At 46.9% G+C, this 18,843-nt stretch overlaps 1 protein-coding gene across 2 annotated transcripts; it reads left to right on the top strand.

Moving 5' to 3' along the window:
• GTPBP1 (GTP binding protein 1) lies at window positions 1-17,078 on the top strand. Of its 2 annotated transcripts, XM_019614734.2 has the most exons (13): window positions 1-118; window positions 4,137-4,248; window positions 6,351-6,531; window positions 7,484-7,832; window positions 8,292-8,415; window positions 10,234-10,348; window positions 10,790-10,934; window positions 11,077-11,259; window positions 11,743-11,878; window positions 12,450-12,628; window positions 13,143-13,340; window positions 14,392-14,433; window positions 14,857-17,078. In XM_019614734.2, exons 2-13 carry the CDS (start codon window positions 4,143-4,145, stop codon window positions 14,947-14,949), a joined length of 1,851 nt encoding a protein of 616 aa, XP_019470279.1. In that variant the 5' UTR covers window positions 1-118; window positions 4,137-4,142; the 3' UTR covers window positions 14,950-17,078. The 2 variants fall into 2 exon arrangements, with proteins under 2 accessions (XP_019470279.1, XP_010709214.1); XM_010710912.3 differs by lacking the exon at window positions 14,392-14,433.
• The last annotated feature ends 1,765 nt before the right edge of the window (window positions 17,079-18,843 follow it).

The following is an 18,843-nucleotide window of genomic DNA, read 5'->3' as shown; positions in this document are numbered from 1 at the left end:
GGCTCTCCGGGCGGGAGGCCTCGTTCGGCGGCGGCCGCCCGCTCCCTGCGTTCTTCTTTTGTAGGCGGAGGACGGCGAGACGCTCAACGGAGAGCCCGAGATCGACCTCACTAGCAAGGTAGGCCCGGCGGCGGGCGCTCCGGCGGCGGGCAGGGGCTGGGCCTGCTGTCAGAGGGTCCCTTCCGGAGGGAAGGGGTTGGTAGGGATAGCAGGAACCGTGCCAAGGCTCCTCAAGGTCTGTCCCGTCCGGCCGCTCGCTGTAACCCTGTGCTCCGAGGGCCCGGCTCCTCTGTACGGGAGGGAGAGCTGTAGTGTGCGGCTGTAGGAGCCTTTGGCTGCGAGGGAACGGCTGAGCTCTGAATGCTCGGAAGATATCCTGTAAGGAAGCGAAGGATGAGCATCGAAACTTCAGCGGCTGCCGGGCCACCTGTTTGTGTCTGAAAGAGGTGTGGATACTGGGTGTCAGCGCCGACCTGCGTGTGTGCTTTGTGTTGGATACAACCGGCGTGGAGGAGCGCGCAGGAGGGCTCCGAGGCTGTCACCAGCCCTGACAGCCGGGAACCGCCCACAGCTCTGACCAAGAGGGAGGAAAGCTCTTCTCCTGCTGCTTCCATTGGTGTCGGTAGCCGGCCATCCGCTCCCAGGCACCTGCAGGCAAAGTGGAAGTGACAGGTGAGCATTATTTTGATCTTTATTACGATTGACTTTTCTCCACGGCAGTATAAACCTGCTGCCCTGTTTTCTCAGAAGGAGCAGTGCTGCAGTGGCACAGGCTGCCCAGGGAGGTGGTGCAGTCACCGTCCCTGGAGGTGTTCCAGAACCGTGTGGATGTGGCACTGAGGGATGTGGTCAGTGGGCATGGTGGGGATGGGCTGGCGGTTGGACCAGAGGTCTTTTCCAACCTTAATGATTCTGTGATTCTACGATCTCTATCTTGGATGAGTGCAAAGGCTGTGAGCTCTGCCCATGCTCTGTTCTCAAAACAGCAGTCCCATATGGTGAGAACACAAGAGCTAACTTGGTCTCTTCCCCAACCCCCCTATTTCTCTGTCTATCCAGCTGAATTACTTCTCACCACTTCCTGCTTAAAACAGTGATTCCCACTGCAGTTACTTTGTTTGCTGGCCTTCTGTCCTGCTCTGACCCAGCTGCTTGCTGTCTGACACACTTCTTTCCCATTCCCCTCCCCAGTGTGTTTGCTATGAGTTCTGCTCTTCTTAGAGAACAACACTGGGGATTCTCTTATCAAGCCCATATACTTTATCAGTTGATCAAGCAAACAGTTCCATTCATCAGCGCAAATCCATTATCGCATTAATTCTAATAGGTGCTTGTTCTCCTTCAATACTAACACACTGCAGTAGTAATTACCTTTTAGGTCAAAAACATATCTCACAAAGCTATTAGTGAAGCAGAATTTTTTAAGTTATTATACGTTTGTTCTACGCTGACAACAGTGTGCCTATCTACAGGAAATAGGAAGCAAAATATGATATTACAGAAGGTGGTAGTATGAGATTGAAATGTCACAGGGCTGGGTTGTCTTTCCCCTGACTTCCCAGTGGTTCATGGTAGCCTCCCAGCCAAACGTCAGACTGTGTCATACCAGTAGAGCAGCACTGAATGCTGCTTAGTATTTGTTTTGCCTTTAACCTTTGTAGTTTGCTCACCTTTTGGGTAGGGGATGTATTTTTCCTTAGGACTGCCTGAGAAGTATTCACACTATAACCTTAGCTTGATTACAGCAGAAGCTTTGAATTGCTATTTGTTGATTATGGCATCTTTCTTGCTGATGAGCAATGCAGAGTACACAGTCTGGTTGCCCCTTGGAATCAGCTCATCCAGCTGTAGCTGCTGCCAGTTTCTGGTCTGTGTTAATCCTAGAGCTGATCAGAGAAAATGTGGGAAATGTGACCTCTTCCCAGACATTGGGTTGGGACTTTAGAGATGGCATCTCAAATTCGTGAGATATGTTTCTTTCTGCTGTCATGAGAGTAGAACAATAACTGGTTTTTGCTTTTTTGCCTTATAGGAATTCTGAGATTGCTAGAACCTCTGCAAACTGTTCAATGTCTGGCCAAGTTGAAAGAACAAAAGTGAAAATGTTTGACTTGATGAATACCTGAAAAACAAGAGTGTGTAATACAAGCATAGATGGGATTTCTCAAAGGTGGGAAAAGAAAAAAACAAACAGAGAGCCTCTCTCTGATACAGAAGGGATCTTCAGAACACCAAGTGAAGTGTTGCAATGAGCTAGGACAATGCAGAACTGGTTGGTGACTGCAAGCAGCAGAAGCAGCCACGAAAAATGCTGAACAACACTGAAAGATCTGATCCATGAAAGCTGCCACTTGATCTATGCTTCCTTCTCTTGACATCCCGCTAAATCATATCATATGCAAGCTTCATCACCCTGGGGAAGGCTTTGAAGGACTCCTGCTATTCAGGGCAGCGTCATAGCCCCTGGAACACCTTTCAGCAGCACCATTGCTGATGGGGACCAGCATTCTGATCTGTGCAACCTGAATGTGTGCGTATACTGTGCCCTGTGAGCCCACAGCCTTCCTGCCCAGCACCGTGAAGAAGGGCTGCAGCGAGCTGCTTGGCTGAAATGTGCCTGGTACTTCAGTAAATACACTGCTGAAGCATTCAGACTTGTAGAAGAATGATGCTGGTGCTAAGGCTTGAAGAAATGAAAGTTAGCGTGCCTCTATGTTGATGGCCCCTCTGTTTACTGATCTTGATGGATATAACCACCTACTTAGATTTTCCTTTGTACCTGACCTTTACTAGTTCACTAGCATGAGCATTGAGATGGTTTGCCAGGAGTTCCCGAAAGTGCTCGCTGTACAAAACAAGCCCTACATGTCAACGCACAGCCTTTCATTCCTGTCCTGATCAAACTTCTGAGCAGATTCCAATTCTCCTCTTCATACATTCAGTGGTCTCCTCTGAAAAACAAAACAAAGCCCAACCAAACCAGAATAGACCAGTAATAAAGGCAAAACTCAGTGCTTTACAGTACAGTAGAGAAAAACCGTGCCCTAGTACATCAGAGAGCTTTACTATCTGTACTGCTTTGCAGACCGTGCCAAATAGTTCAAAGCCTTAGATAGGGCACGCATCTAGAGCAAGTGCATGAAGGTGGTTGTCTCTCAGCTCTTTGTCCCTTGCAGAAATACTGATGTTCTGTGCTACTGTTAAGATCTGAGGAAGGCATTGCTTAGGCTGCCTTAAACCCTCTCATTAGCACTTGGTATCTGTGCTTCATTTTTCCAGATGTGCTCATTGCTGTAGTTTTGAAAGCGGCTCAAACATTGGTTATGATCTTTTATGCTCCAGATTTCTAAGAAGGGACTTTATCACCTACGTAGCAGCAGGTGGCAAAAGCTGAATACACATTTTGTTAGCTGTGCCAGCAAGTCAGGCTGTTTGAGGTCAGGCCTGCAGATGTAATGATTGTGAGCCACATGCTTTAGACAAATCTAGCCCAGTTTTACACTGGTCTGGGTGCACAGTGGAGGGAAATATATCTTTCTGGCTGTGCTTATGGAGCGCAAATGTGAGAGCAGCTGGTAGAAGTATGGATTTCACGGAGTGCTGTGGGGTGTCATGGTAGTGCATGTCTACAGAGCTCTTGGTTTTGCTGCCTACTTGTGCCCTGCAATGGGTCTGCAGAGCTTCCAGTTGTGGATGAACAGCAGAAGACCCACCTATGGTATTTGTTTGGAGGAAGTCCCTCATCCCCTTTATGCTTTCCTTGCTTGGAAGCAGGTATTTCACAGAAGTCAAAGTGGGATGTTCACTTGCATGTGGCTTTTAAACATTTGTTGCTTCAAAATGAGATGCTTGGTATTCGTACTTGCTTTGAAGTAAACCTTCCCATGTAAATGAGCTCTGAGCTCAGGTTAATCATCTCGTGCAGTGTCACAAGGAAATAGTTGCCAGCAAAGCTGTCCCAAAAAAAAAAACAACCAGCCACATATACACACAAAGCCAGAAAACGGTCCTTGGAAAAAAGCTTTCATCTTTCAATAAAGCACACTGTTTGATTGTCCACATAGTGGAATTAGGTTTTGATTTTCTTTTATTTTTTCCTTGACATCTGCATGTTGGGTATTTAATCTCTTTTCCAGCTGGTGATGGTGAGTCCAACCTCAGAGCAGTACGACAGTTTGCTGCGGCAGATGTCGGAGAGGATCGATGAGGGATGCGGGGAGACCATCTATGTCATCGGGCAGGGATCAGGTCAGTACAGCTTCCTCTGGATAACAAGAGAAAACATGAAAATGATAACCTCTGTGACTGCTGTTGAAGATGACACTTCACCAGAATAACATGGAAGCCTTCCTAAAGCGTAGCAGAAGGCCATCTTGTGTACATGTATAAAGTCATACAGATTCTTTGGTAGTGTGTGCCTCTGCTGCAGAGAGGGAGGTTTGCCTTTTCTACACGTGAGGTCTTTGTGTCACATTCACTCAGCTGTGCTGCACGCGTTTGCCTTTGCAGGTTTTAGCAGTTTAGGGTGGGCTGCCTTTTTGTTCTTTTTCATGACTGGAACGTTCCCATCTGATGCTGATAAAATAGTACTGTGCGGTGGTCTTTTTTTGAAATGCAAATTTCTGAATGCAAAATGAGTTGTCTGTCTCTATCAGAATGCTAAAGAAGTACTTAAAGTATGCTAAATATCTAGTTGTAAGCAAATGTTCTACTGTTTACTATGCCTGAGGAAGAATATAAAACCATGGTCATCAGTGTTAGGGTTGGCTGCTGTGATGGAGGGAATTGTGCTACCTCAGCACTGTTTGCTTTTCAGGTTTTCTTCGTGTCTCACAAAGCAGCCAACATAGAAGAGAAGCCAGGATTAGATGGGCAGTGCTCATGCAGCCAACTTCAAGGGAATGCTTTTGTGTCCAGACAAGCTTCCCAAATGTATTCTGAGCCCTTGGTCTTCATGATAACCACAACTGCAGGGAGATCTAGCTAGTCAGGCTAGTAAATCCTTTCTCTTCTAGAACAACTTATGGGTGTGTTAACAGGTTATTGTTGCAATGATGTACTTAAAATAGATGCTTGTTTCTTAAAACAGGAGGTAAAACTTCTGACTATTTCAGGCTACTGCATAGCTGAGGAAGGTGGGGTTCTTTTCTGTAGATTGGGGCTATTGGAAACAGCATTCAATAGAAGAAAAAAAAAAAGATATCCCTCCACTTTCTCATTCCCTTTGAGTGTCTGTGATTTTTAATACGGTGGGTGTGATGACTGAGAGGCCAGGGAAGGCTGTTTCATCAGTATTGACAGATACCTGTTCTCCCTCAGCTGTTACTCCCATCCTCTACTCCTTGTTCCCTTCTATGACCCAGAACCCCAACCATGATGCTTCTTGTTTTTCCCACCATCTCCACAACTTCTTAGTTTACTTACGAAAAACTGCCCAGCTCTGCATGCTGTAGAGCTTTGCAGTGACTGAAATGCTGATTAGTCCATGCAAAGTGCAGTTACTGCTTACCAGCTGATGAGTCAGCCGTGCATATAAATGACTCTACAGCAGTAGTTTTGGTCATCCAGGTGCTACGTGTCACTTCGCCTTTCTTTGTGTGTGTTTTTGGTTGGTTGATTTTTTTTTTACCCCACAGAGGAGATTCTGGCCTGAGATCTGTGCAGCTTCTGGGGTAGGAGAACAGCTGAGAGCTCTGGTGGCCTTTCAAGTGGCTGAGTGGTTGCCACTGGCTTTCTCTGACAGTCAGCACTTTGCTGGGGTGAGCTGTGCAGAAAGAAGCAAGAGTGCCTCATTCTTTTTTTTCCCTGCCTCGTGTACTTGTCAGCATTTCTGCCAAGTGTGAGGATGAAGGCAATGAGATGGGCCAAAACCCCTGTTTTAACTGAAGCATGTGGGGATCAAAGGAATTGCTGCGCAGGCCAGATTTGCAGGAAAGTGGAGTTGGTATGTGTTTTTTTCTGAAGTAAGCTGATAGCTTAAATTGCCTCCACATTCACTGGTTAACCATGATGATATTCCAGTCAGAGCTTTCAGTTTTTCTGTGGTTTTTCCTTTATTACAGTGTGAATGGAGATTCTCTATCAGACTGAAGGAGATTCTTGTTTGTAGTAATAACAAGGAAAGCTCTCTTTGGTGAAAGATGGTACATTTCTAGTATATTTTAAGACTTAAAATAGATAGTCCTTTATTCTCTTTGGCAAAGGACATTTATTCTGTTGACACAGTTGATGTCTCTGGTTCACATGCGAGTCCTGATCGGTGTGAAAGTGCCAAACAGGGCTGAAAGTGCTGCTGGCTGTCGCGCAGTGATGCTCACAGGCTGTCCTTTGTCTCCTCAACCTCACACCAGATGGGACCGAGTACGGTCTGAGCGAGGCAGACATGGAAGCATCCTATGCCACATTGAAGAGCATGGCTGAGCAGATCGAGGCCGACGTGATCCTCCTGCGGGAGCACCAAGAGGCAGGGGGCAAGGTGCAGGACTACCTGGTTCGGAAACGTGTGGGTGACAACGACTTCCTGGAGGTCAGGTGAGGAGCCGGGTGGAGTTTAGTCTCCACAGGTTTAGTCAGCAGCCCTGCTGCATTCTTACCCTGTGAGCACTCTGTGATGCTGAGCCGGCAACGCTGGTTTGAGTCTAGGTGTTGTCTTGTTGCCCAGCAAAGCTTGACCACTCCTCGCTAATGAAATCTTTTTGTTGTTATTGCTGACTTTTTTTTTGCACACAAACTGTAGAGATTTTACCTCTGTATAGCTGGAAGCTGTTGTTTGAGTGATGGTGTGAGGATATTTGTGCTAGGATTCCATTAGGATTTTCTTCCGCTCCAAGACTGTGATGATTCTGATCGCCTTTTAGTGGGTATCTAATAGCTTGTATAATTTGACTTCAGAATCTGCCCAGCCTTGGATGGAATGGATTTCCACCATTTGCCAACAGCCATAATCATCACCTTTATCAGAAACAGGAAGGGGATTGCTGTAAGGAAGGGTCTTCTAGAAGGTTTCATTGTTGTTTGGGCTTTGCCTTTTCCAGGAGCAACAGCTTATATTTCTCTTTTCTCCCTAGTGTATGGTGCTATTGCAACGTGAAGAATACAAAAAAACGGTGGAGGTATTCTAGCCCAAGCTGAGATTTAGATTTTTGAACTACACAGCACTTGTGTTTGACTGCAGAGACTAGGAGTTAGGAGAAGAGAGATTCTGTGTAACCACCAAACAATTCTGGATTCAGCACACTAAATTCTGAGCATCAGTGACGTGTTTCAATAATCTTCTACTTCTCAGTCCCCAGACCTCATGATGTTCCCTATTAACTGGGAACAGTGAAAGGACCTCTGCTCTGCTTGTAGAGATCCAACTTTTTAAAATTGCTGCTTGCAATTTTAAATAGGGAGAAGAAACTATTTGCAGGAGCAGTGGTGTTTGGAGTTTGTTACTTCAGGTATCAGATTTTAACAGGCTCCTTTTTCCTTTCTCCTTCAGGGTAGCAGTGGTTGGCAATGTGGATGCAGGAAAGAGCACCCTGCTGGGTGTCCTGACACACGGTGAACTCGACAACGGCCGAGGCTTTGCTCGGCAAAAGCTCTTCCGCCATAAGCATGAGATTGAGTCAGGCCGCACCAGCAGTGTGGGCAATGACATCCTGGGCTTTGATAGCGAGGGCAACGTGGTGAACAAGCCTGACAGCCACGGTGGCAGCTTGGAGTGGACAAAGATCTGCGAGAAATCCACCAAGGTCATTACTTTCATTGACCTGGCTGGTCACGAAAAATACCTGAAAACCACCGTCTTTGGCATGACCGGCCATTTACCTGACTTCTGCATGCTTATGGTAGGTAGCAAGAAAGATATATGGTACCTGCAGAAAGAGTGCTGTTTTCAGCTTTACAGCCTCAACTTCTTCCCTATTGCAAGGTCTCTTTGGGTTGTGGAGGGAGGCAGCATCTCCCAGGGGTGGAGAGGAGCTGCTGCTAGGGGTATATAGCCAGGATTCTGGAACAAGTTCCCCAGGACTTTCAGTCACTAAGAGTCCCATATGTATGATTCTTGGCAAGTGAAAGCTTTCTAGACTCCAGAGCACCTTGTTAGAGCTGTGGAGAAATGATTCTTAGCCAATAGCTGTGAGCATTTGAAGAGAGCAGAGTCTCCTCATTTGGTTCCACTGCCATGTCTACAACCTGACCATAGCCTACTGTAGGTCTGATGCAAGACGTTCTCTGTAAGCCAGCTTGCTGCAGGAGCAACACTGAAGGAGGAATACTGACATCCATGTATCTCGTATCTGCTGTAGGTTGGCAGTAATGCTGGGATTGTGGGAATGACCAAGGAGCACTTGGGCCTGGCACTTGCACTCAATGTTCCTGTCTTTGTTGTGGTGACCAAGATCGACATGTGCCCAGCCAATATCCTCCAAGGTAAGTTCTGTATGCTCTCTCCAGGTGTGTTCCTTACCTCTGAATCTGCCATTGTCCTCCATTTGGGTTGAATCATTGCCAAAGGAAAGCTGCATTATCTGGTTTTGACTGCATCTTAAACACCTTCCAGAAATCTAAACTTTTTATTTCCCTCGCCCATTTGCAAGGCAGTTTGCTTGTAGTCACCATTTCAGAGTGACTCTGGTTGGAGGGGCTCAGCTGGGCAACAAAAGTGTCTGCTATAGGATTTTGTTTAACTGAGCTCTGAGGAGAAAAGTGTGCAGGTAGGGCAGTGGTTTTTGTTTTCTCTGTGGGTGTTCAAACCTGGGGAGAAAGTCTGGAAGTTCTCTTGACATTTACTGCTTCTTGCCCACAGTTTGGATGTGATCTTAAGCTGTGGTCAGTCTTGTCCTCTGGCAGCTGCTTGGCAAAGGGCCAGCTGCTCGTTGCATCCTGCTTACCTGGGCAGTTCTCACGTATGCTGGCATCACTTCAGCAGCTCCTTCCTTTGTCTGACCAACTAACCAACATGCAGTAAATCACAGTTCAAGGCAGCCATATATGTGTAGCAGGACTGGAAAAGGCACAGGTGAAGTGAGCAGCAGGGGCTAGCAACTTCCTTGGGACCCTAGCAGTGGCCCTTTAACCTGCTTGACATTTTTTTCAGGGTGTGACCAGTTCTCACCTTTAAAATCCCCCTGATGTGTTCTCGCATCTTCAAGAATGTGCTGTGCTAATTGGAGTGATGCTTTTTTTGCTAAGCAGTCCTTTGGATCGGGAAAGCGGGTGCTCCCAGTACTGTCTGTAGTCAGCTTGTTTTTGTAAAAATCCGGAGTATGTTTCAGGGCAACAGAAGCATGTGATCAAAAATGAATTTGAATATTTCTATAATAAGTTTGTGAAATAAATGCAAGGCCTGACTAATAACATAATGACTGGGAAGGAAGGGGAACGTTTGGCTCAGTGAGGAGAGAAGAGCTGCTCTTGGGAGAAGCCTCCCTTGTATCATGTTCTGTTTAAATTAAATAGACACAAGGTTTGGCTCAAATGTATCTGTGAAGAGCAGATGGCATGATTAGATGTTTGTCTTTGTATCCAAAACATTACTCTCCCATAGGCAATCGTTTGTTCACAAAAACCATTTAATTGGATGACAATTGAATGATTTACTCTTTTAAACCCATATCAGCCTCTTGTTTTTTCCCCTCATGTTTTAAGGCACTTTGCAGGAAACTGATGCTAGTGCATCAGGTGTTGCCCCTGCCCAACGACAGATAGGAGGCTTAGAATATAAATTCAAAAGGGAAGAATTCAAAGCTGGGAGCTGGGAGATTTGTCCCAAATCTGTTATATCTGGTTCTACGTTGTCGTGGTCTTTCAAGATGATCTTTACTTTTTATGCTTCTCTGATCTTCTGTGGTAGATTGGTTGCCAGCCAAAGTCTTTTGAGGTTTGTTTGGTCAAAATTGATTTCTAATTCACGTATTCTCCGGTATCAGAAAGCCTTTCTAGGAAGAGGAAGTATTTTATAACTACTTACAGCTCCTTAATAGATAGCTATAAAACTTGTACTTCACCACATAGCACTTGTAGCTGCAAATATCTGTCTGTCGCTTTGCAGCAGGCATGAAATAGAAGATGGAATGGCTCCTAAATGCCACCTTGGCTGTAGCAAGCTCACAGTAGCACTCACACACTTTTGGCCATTTTCTCCTGTCTATTTGTGCAAGAGTGCCAGCCTCCCTTTGGGAAAGCCAGCAAAAGTGATTTGTAAAGGCGGGAGATGCTGCCCTAACAATATTCATTTCACCCTTTAAGAAACCCTGAAGCTGTTACAGCGACTGCTGAAGTCCCCAGGGTGCAGGAAGATTCCCGTGCTGGTTCAGAGCAAGGATGATGTCATTGTAACAGCCTCCAACTTCAGCTCAGAGAGGTAATGGGAGTAGAAGAGAGTTGTTTCTCTTTCAATCCTATCTGGAGACTGGGTGAGAAGGTTCAGAGAGAGTCCCATTGTCGAGATGTGTTCAGGTTGTGTTTGCCATGTGGTGTGTTGATTCCCCAAGAATGTGTTCTGAGATTGACCTGCTTGTTGCTCCCCTCTGAGGCAGAAATGAGAGGCTGCTTCTGGGCAGTCTGCAGGGTGCTTGACTTCCTTCAATCTTGGAACCTTACACCTTTTCCTGAATGTCATTAGAAGGCAGAGGCAGTGTTGTAGGTTTTCAGAGATGGGGTGTTGTACACCTGACTGCTTGTCAGGCTCTCCCTTCCTAGCACTGTGTGTTGAATACAGACCAAGATTTTGAATGTCTCCCTACATGTGGAATCCCAGGCAGGGAGGCGAACTAACTCAGTTTTCATCAATTTCCCTTTACAGGATGTGTCCAATTTTCCAGATTTCGAATGTCACCGGGGAGAACCTAGACTTGCTGAAGATGTTTCTTAATCTCTTGTCTCCACGGACCAGTTACAGGGAAGAAGAACCAGCAGAATTCCAGATAGATGATACTTACTCTGTCCCGGTAAGGGACCTGGCATTTGGAGCAGTTTTCCACTGTGTGTTTTAGGTTGAAGCAGGTATCATCCCTAGGGAGGGATGTTCTAGAGCTCATCTGTGAGTGTGGTTGAATAACCCTCATTACTGGTGTTTGTTTTCTGGCATAGGGTGTAGGAACGGTTGTGTCTGGGACGACACTGAGAGGCCTAATCAAGCTGAATGACACCTTGCTGCTGGGGCCGGATCCGCTTGGCAACTTCCTGCCTATTGCTGTCAAATCCATCCACCGCAAGAGAATGCCTGTCAAAGAAGTGCGGGGAGGCCAGACTGCCTCCTTTGCTTTGAAAAAGGTGAGATGATCTGCTCAGGACCCCCAGAATAGGAGCTACCCCCGTAATTTCAGAGTGCTCTTGAAGATCAGCTGCTATTGGACTGCAGATCTCAGCTGCCTCATTTTGTGGCACAGTAAAGTCCCATAGAAACCCTGTAGATCCCATGTTCCACCTGACAGGTGACAGACTACAGCAGTGGGACCCCAGACAATGAGGAATAATGTTGGAGATGTGTTACAAGGCAAGAAAATTCTCTGTGCTGCAACTGCATTAGTGTTTCTGAGTAAGATGTCCTCAGAAATTTTTGCTGAACTTGATTTTTGCAACCTTTGCATAACATAGTTGCCTACTGCTAAATTTGTATTTGCATTGCCTTTTTGTGTGCATGAGTTAATATCTGTGAAAACCCTCAGGATCCTTCTGGATGCAGTCATCCAGAGAAGAAAATTTCTTCTCCAGAGAATCATGCTGAAGACTTTTTTTTGGGTCTCTGCTTTTCAGATCAAGCGTTCTTCCATCCGGAAAGGAATGGTAATGGTGTCACCCCGCCTGAATCCACAAGCATCATGGGAGTTTGAAGCAGAGATTCTGGTGCTCCATCACCCCACCACCATCAGCCCACGGTATCAGGCCATGGGTAAGTGTCAGAGTACAGTTTCAGCTGTGTTTCCCAGTGGCAGTAGTTTACTTCAGCTTTAGTCTTTTCAGTCGTGGTGGCTCTGTCAACCTGAATAGAAGCCTGGGTTTTTGCTTTTACTGTCCCAGCAATCCATTAGAGGGACGGGAGGGAAGAGACTGAGAAGAGTAATGGAGAAAAATGTGTAGAAAGAAGATCTGTGACTTCAAGTGTTTTTGTAGCCTGTCTGAGCTGTATCTCCGTAGTGCAAAGATTCTTAATTTTCCAGTGCAGATAGACTCATTCTGGGTCTGGCCCTCTAGCCCAGCTGCTTGGTGTGTAGGATTCTGTTAAGGGTGCTTCATAAAGTCTCCATCCAAAGGCAACTGTTCTATTTCATACATGTTTTCTCTTTGAGGACTGAACAAAGGCAGACGTGTGCTGCATATAGTCTACGCTACAGAGTTGATTATCACCTATCAAACTCAGCACTGTTAGTTTTAAAGTAGCAAGAGCTGCCTTAGATGTCTTCCTAAAGCTTATTCCTCTAATGACACCATTTGTTGAAAGCTTTTGTGCATTACATTCACAGTGCATTGTGGCAGCATCCGTCAGACAGCCACAATTCTCAGCATGGACAAGGACTGCCTGCGGACAGGGGACAAAGCCACAGTGCACTTTCGTTTCATCAAAACCCCAGAATATTTGCATATAGACCAGCGCCTGGTCTTCCGTGAAGGCCGTACCAAAGCTGTGGGTACCATCACGAAGGTAAAGGCCAAAGAGTCTGACTGGTTTTTTGCCCATTAGCTACGTGTGTCACTGAGAAGCCAGCAGGAGAATCCCAGTAGCTCTGGAGAATTGAAGGAAGAGGCTGTCCTTCAATCACAGACGTCAGTCCTCACGTGGGTTGCAGATGACCAATATGCTTTGCTGTGTGGTGGGTCTTGGCTGGTACAAATGAGGGGATGAGGCGGTAGGGGGTGACCCAAATGCCTCTGGTTCTTAAGGCTTAGTCTCTTTCTGAGAGCTTCCAGCTGGTCTCTTTGATTCACATGGTGGAGGTTTGAGTGACATCTCATCTGAGTGGCACTTTCAGCCCCATAGAGATCCTGGAGGACAGATGAGGATTTCTTTGAACAGAATGCTGTCTGCATTCTTTTCTCACTATATGTTGGTATTAATTCTCCCAGTTTTTTTTTTGTTTATAAAATGGTGCTAGACCTTAACAGATTGGCCTAGCAATTTTAATACTGCTTGTGTCCTCTCCTTTTGTGATATGCAGTTACTCCAGACCACCAATAACTCCCCAATGAACTCCAAGCCACAGCAGATCAAGATGCAGTCAACAAAGAAGGGAGCTCTTACAAAACGAGAGGATGGTGTTCCTCCTGTTGGGATGGCAACTGGGGGCCCACTGGTGGGGGATGAGCCCCCCTCAACAGCTGCAGCACCACCAACACCTACTGCCCTGCAGCCATCGGTAAGTGAGGGAAGCAGCTTGTCCTTTCTAGCTCTTTGCAGCCTGTTTTTCAGCTGTTGGAGGAAAGATGCTCTAGAAAACAACTGCTATTCTCATTGCACTCACCTCGAGACTTATTATGTGGCAGAAGCAAATGGAAATATAAATAGTCTCACAGCAAAAATCAGAATTATCTGATGACTGGATTACTCTTCATGGCTGACCTTCCAGCAGCAGGAGGTGTAGGGGCCTGGGACAATTAAAATTGACCTCAGGAGTAAGGCTGTGTAACTTTGCAATGTCTCACTACTTGACTGTGGTCATGGTGGAAAAGTTCTTCCATATGCCCAGTAGCTGAAGTAGCAAAGCATTTAAAAAAACACAGAATGGATCTCTACTGTCTGAATGAGAGATGGAGAATCCCCACACTAGAGAAACTGCAACACAAGTAGTGGTATTGAGCACAGTTCACAGAAAGAAGATGGAGATATCTAAGGAGAAGGGTACAGTCTGTTTTTTTGGTGCTCCTTTCTGGAGCCAGGAGTTGTACTTGGTGATCCTTACGGATCCCTTTCAGCTTAGGATATATTATGATTCTAAAGAAAGGCCTTTCACTTTCTAGAAAGATTTGTCCAACTTGCCTTGTTGGTTAGGACTTCTCAGCTTGGTTTTTCCAAAAAGGATACCCAACTGTGAAAGGAACAGAAACTCCATCGTAACAGGGAGCTTTAGGAGTTATTTTATCAGCTTTATTACACAGATCTTCTCCTTTCACTGTACTTACCTGGTAAGCAGCAAAAGGTTCAGAAACTGACTTGTCAAGAATCTTGGTCAGTGTTCTCACTTTTAATTTTAACTGTAGTAGTTGCTATTGGCCAGGCTGGCTTCTGAAAGAGGGCCCTCTGGGCCCTGTGTATATGCCTGTGGCTTCTTATTGATCGCTTGTCACCTTGTTGTGGAATCACTGTGGTTATAGGAAAGCTCCTCGCTTGTTTTGTCCCTACCCCTGAGAGTCTGTGTTGCTTTTGCTCTTGCTGATTTCTGTCTCTCTCTCCTCGATGCTTCCCATCAGCCTGCACTGGATGAAGAGCCCCACATCCGTGAGGGCAACAAGGTATTTGGCTACTTTGAATGAGAATGGTGGGTTTGGCTGGAGTCTGGGGACAGAGTCATGTTAGCAGGAGTGCTGGGAGGGGGGGCCTTCCTTCCATTCCCCACAAAACCAAGGGAATCTGAGATTCAGTTGCCCAGATGCTGAGCTCTGTGGCTCCTGCTGACTCGTAGAGGAGTTAAGCACCCAGGATATTGGGAAAGCAGGTCTCCCCCAGCTCAGAAGCCCACACTTCATAACGTGTTTGTCTGTCTCATTGCTCTTTCCATCATGGTGCGTCTGCCTTTTTTTCCTTCCTGCAGTGGTAAGCAGCCGATCAGTCATAACCACCATCCCAGTATCTGGATGTGTGTGTTGGACTCCTGCTGTGTTGATGATCTGATGTAGAGGTCACTGCATACTAAGATGTCTCTTCTTGTTTTTCAGTCAAAAGTTGGAGGAGGAGGCCGGCGACGAGGAGGTCAGCGCCATAAAGTGAAGTCTCAAGGAGCCTGTGTGACTCCTGCCAGCGGCTGCTAAATTTCTTACTCTTCCTCCTCCTGAGGAATTCTTCCTCTTTCCTTCATTTCTTATCCAAAAGATCCAGAGCAGCTCAAACCAAAACCCATCCCAGCTGACTGGCTGCAGAAGAAACTTCCTTCCTCCTCAAAGGAGAAGATGGAGAGGAACGTTAACTTATAAGCTAATGAAGGTGATAAGACACAGAACAGAGTAACTGACACCTTCCTCCTCCCCCTGTCGACACATTTTTGTACATCATGGGCTTAGTTTTTATTCTTATTAGTTTTTATTATATTTTGTGTGCATGAAGATAAGAGGAGAGACTGGACAGAGCCAAGAAGAGCCAGTTAGCTGCCTCCCTCCTCCCTCACCCTGTTCTGTCTACAGGACTTGCTGCTCTCTCTCACATGCTATCTCAAATCCTGGGGCTGTTCAAACACCTGAAATTTCAGACTTGCAGTGGCTAAAACTCGTTGTTTAGGGTGACTCTCTACGGCACTGCTTCTGTACTGCTGTGGCCACATGCCAGATACGTTTCTGAGTTCTCCCCCATTGTAATCGATTTATAAGTGGTTTTAATTTCACGTCAGGTAGCGACAGAGATTTGAATGAGATGATGGTAAGAAAAAATTTGTTGGAGGTCTAAGAGTGAAGGAAATTGAAAAGCAGTTATTGATCTTAAGTTGAGGATATTCTGTACGAAATATCCTTCTCAAATGCATTAGTAGCAGTTAAGATTTTTTTTAGAGACAGAGTTAAATGGGCAGTGGTTTGCCCATCCTCTTCCCCTTCCTTGCTTTTCCTATTGCCTGTTCAGTGCATTTTTGAGCCAATCCTACTTACCACTTGGCTGTGGCAGCTCAATGAACAGTATTAACAATATTGTGCAGGAACACTCAGTCTGTCCCTTGAGCCAGAGAAGAGCCTTCTCACCTTGGCGGACAGAGACCCCATGAGTGGAGCAGACACCAGGTAAAGATGACCTTCCCTTGATTTTGGTTGCTCCAGGATTTTCTAAGCATTTTCTAGAACTCACTGGCCCACTGGCTGTGGTAGAGATTATATGATTTGTTTTCTCCCCTCTTGGCCAAAGAGGGACCAAACTTACAGAAGTGCTTTCAGGTTTGGAAGTACGTGGTAATTTTTCTGTCTTTAATTTAGTTAATTCAGTTGTAAATGGTAAATTCTAGTTTCAGGAAGGCCCTGCAAGCATGCTCTATGAATTACCAGTATCATGTCTTCTAACCCCAGGCTGTGTGAGCGATCAGTTCCCTGTTTGTTCTCATCTCTTCTCTCACTCAGCCTCTTGGTGGCTGCCTGCAGGACAGGAGTTACCCCCTGTGGGTGGGAGTGCAGGGCCATCTGGAGGGAGGAGATGGACACCAGCAGATCGCTGCTCTCCCCAGCAGGTGTGGTCACCTTAGTTTCTTTGAGGTCCTTCTTCCCCAGTGGAAGACTTCTCATGGAGGGAGACTTTAAGGTTGTAGTCCCTCTCCAGAGGGCTGTTCCTGCTTCTTGCTAGAAGTGTAGAGCTCCTTCCATTCACTGCTTGGTTTCAGGTAGGCCGGAAAGCCAAGTTTGGAGGTAGGCTCAAATGCCATCCAAGCGAGAGGGAAAAGCTCATCTCCTTACGTGAATATCAGCACTCCAAAAGCATTAAGCAGCGTGGTAAGGTGAGGAACACCACGGAGAGGAGGTACTTTGCCTTAGAGACTGTAGCGGCCTGAGCACGGGTGGCAGCGGGGAGGTCAGCCCGTCCTTTCCCAGCTATGTGCCTGAACACCAGCGCTCTCCTGGAGGGGGGGGAACCATAGGCGGCTACGACACTAATAGCACCCGCATTGCGAGGGTGTGAAGTGTGGCTGAGCAGGGCACGAGGGCCTGCTGCCTTTGTCCTGGCCCTGTAGCAGCATCAAATGCATCAGATTTCACTGCCCTCCGCTTCTGAGGGGAGTGGAAGGCCGCGGCGGCGTTCTCTTTCTCCATTCCTTGTGCTCCAAATGAAGGAGACTGCCGAGACTGGAAGAGGGTTTACTTCAGTTCGGGTGAAGGAGGCGGTGCGATCTCTTTTGTGACCAGCATTCAAAGATCACTCGGGCTGGCGTGATCTATAAAATAAATTTTAAAAGAGTTTGTTCCGAGTTAAAGGCTGTCTCATGGCTTTTTGTCCTTCTGGAAAAGCAGTGCTTGCAGCTTAAACTCCACCAGCCACAAGAATGTTCACCTGGCACTGCTCTCCTTTGCTGGCCGTGCTTGCAGCAGGGAGCAAAGTCCAGAGGGTTGCTGTAGCTGAGCCCCTACAGAATTTGCTTTGTGTAAGAGTTGGTGCTTCTCATTGGTGGTGAAATGCCAAGCTTAGCAATTCTGCCGTAATTGGTGAGCATAGGCTCCAGCCAGCTCTAGGGCGTGGGGATGTTGTCCTTGTGCCAGAGCCTTCTCCCAGACACAAAACAGCCTCACAGGGAACTGCAATGGAGAACCAAGGCTGGGGCAGCCTCAGGTCATGGGCACAGCACAGAGCCGTGGCATTGCTAGAAGGCAGCAAGCAAGGCTGCAGGCTTCAGCTTAAGCATCCCAAGGAGTTCGGGTCTGTAAGAGGAGGTGTTGGGTAAACCTCCATGCCTGGATGTAGTATGGCAGCTGGAAAATAAGAATTGGGTATGAGGCTACACAGCAGCTACAGCTATGATGCTCTCACCTTGCTGCATCTCATTCCCACCTGCCAACACACCAACCAACCAACCACCTCTCGGCAGTTTTGATATAATTTATTTGTCTTGGTCTTCTTTGCATAGGCATAAATTACAATCTGTTGATTAAAAAATACAATGAACAAAACAGTGCAGCATTTGCAGCAGGCTACAGCATTAAGTACATCTCCTGCCTGTAACAGTCCATTGGCGCAGGGTGGGTCTGTAACACTGCAATGGGGCAAACTGAGAGCGAGGGGGGAGAACAGAGGAGAGTGGAGTAAAGAGCGGATCTCCAGCCCTGCAGTTACGGCATTTCCTCCAGCAGATGGACAGCCCTAATACAGAGAAGAGCTGCATCTCCACTCTGTTTCTCATTCATATAAACACAGGACAGGTCTGGGTGCTCACCAGCGTCACCACTCGCAGGCAGCTGCAGCCAAACTTAAAATAACTCAGGCTGCGGATGCCAAAAGTTGAAGCTCTATGCTCAATATAGGAGCAAATCTATTTCTCTCCCCAGTGCCCTGGCTGAGGGGCTGTTTTCCCCAAACAGCGGGGCCTCCTGACCCCATCCGGCCATTTTACGTGATTGGAGATGGGGACAGCATCGTCCCGATCCCCTGGGGCTGACAGCCCTGTGCCCTTCTATCTGCCCCTTGCCTCTCCCAGAGCAGGGATCAGTGCTCAGCACCTGGGAGGATGATGCCAGCATCCTACAGGGCACAAACACCACAGGCAAGCCCTGCAGCTTATACTATTATTTGCAAACTAAACGTAAGACAAATGTGGTTGTTAGAAACACTACCCCAGAGCATAAGCTGAGCTGTAAACTGAAGCTGGGGGGCCCTGTGGGGTTCAGTGAGCCTCCTCCACCCCACAAATCAGATGGCCCACCCCACAAACCAGATGGGAGAAATGGTACCCAGGACAACAGCTCCCAGCAGCAGCTGCCTCTATACACGTGTGCCAGTGGGAAAGTGAGCTCGGAGGATGTCCTGCTGGCACCTGGTGTGGGGCCCCGTCCAGCCCCCGTCCAGCATAGCCCCAGCTGTGCTCCTATTATTGCAGCTTGTCCTACAGTGTGTGCATCCTTGTGCCAAGCGAAGCTCTAGCCCCACTGCCAAGCGAAGCCGCTCGCTCCAGTGGTATCATGTCACAGCCCCACCTTCATGTAAGTAGAAATTGCTTGGAAAAAGTTTTTTTCTGTTGTTAATACAAA

This window comes from Meleagris gallopavo, chromosome 1, assembly GCF_000146605.3.
Source record: "Meleagris gallopavo isolate NT-WF06-2002-E0010 breed Aviagen turkey brand Nicholas breeding stock chromosome 1, Turkey_5.1, whole genome shotgun sequence".
NCBI lineage: Eukaryota > Metazoa > Chordata > Aves > Galliformes > Phasianidae > Meleagris > Meleagris gallopavo.
This window is presented reverse-complemented; position numbering and strand designations above follow the sequence as displayed.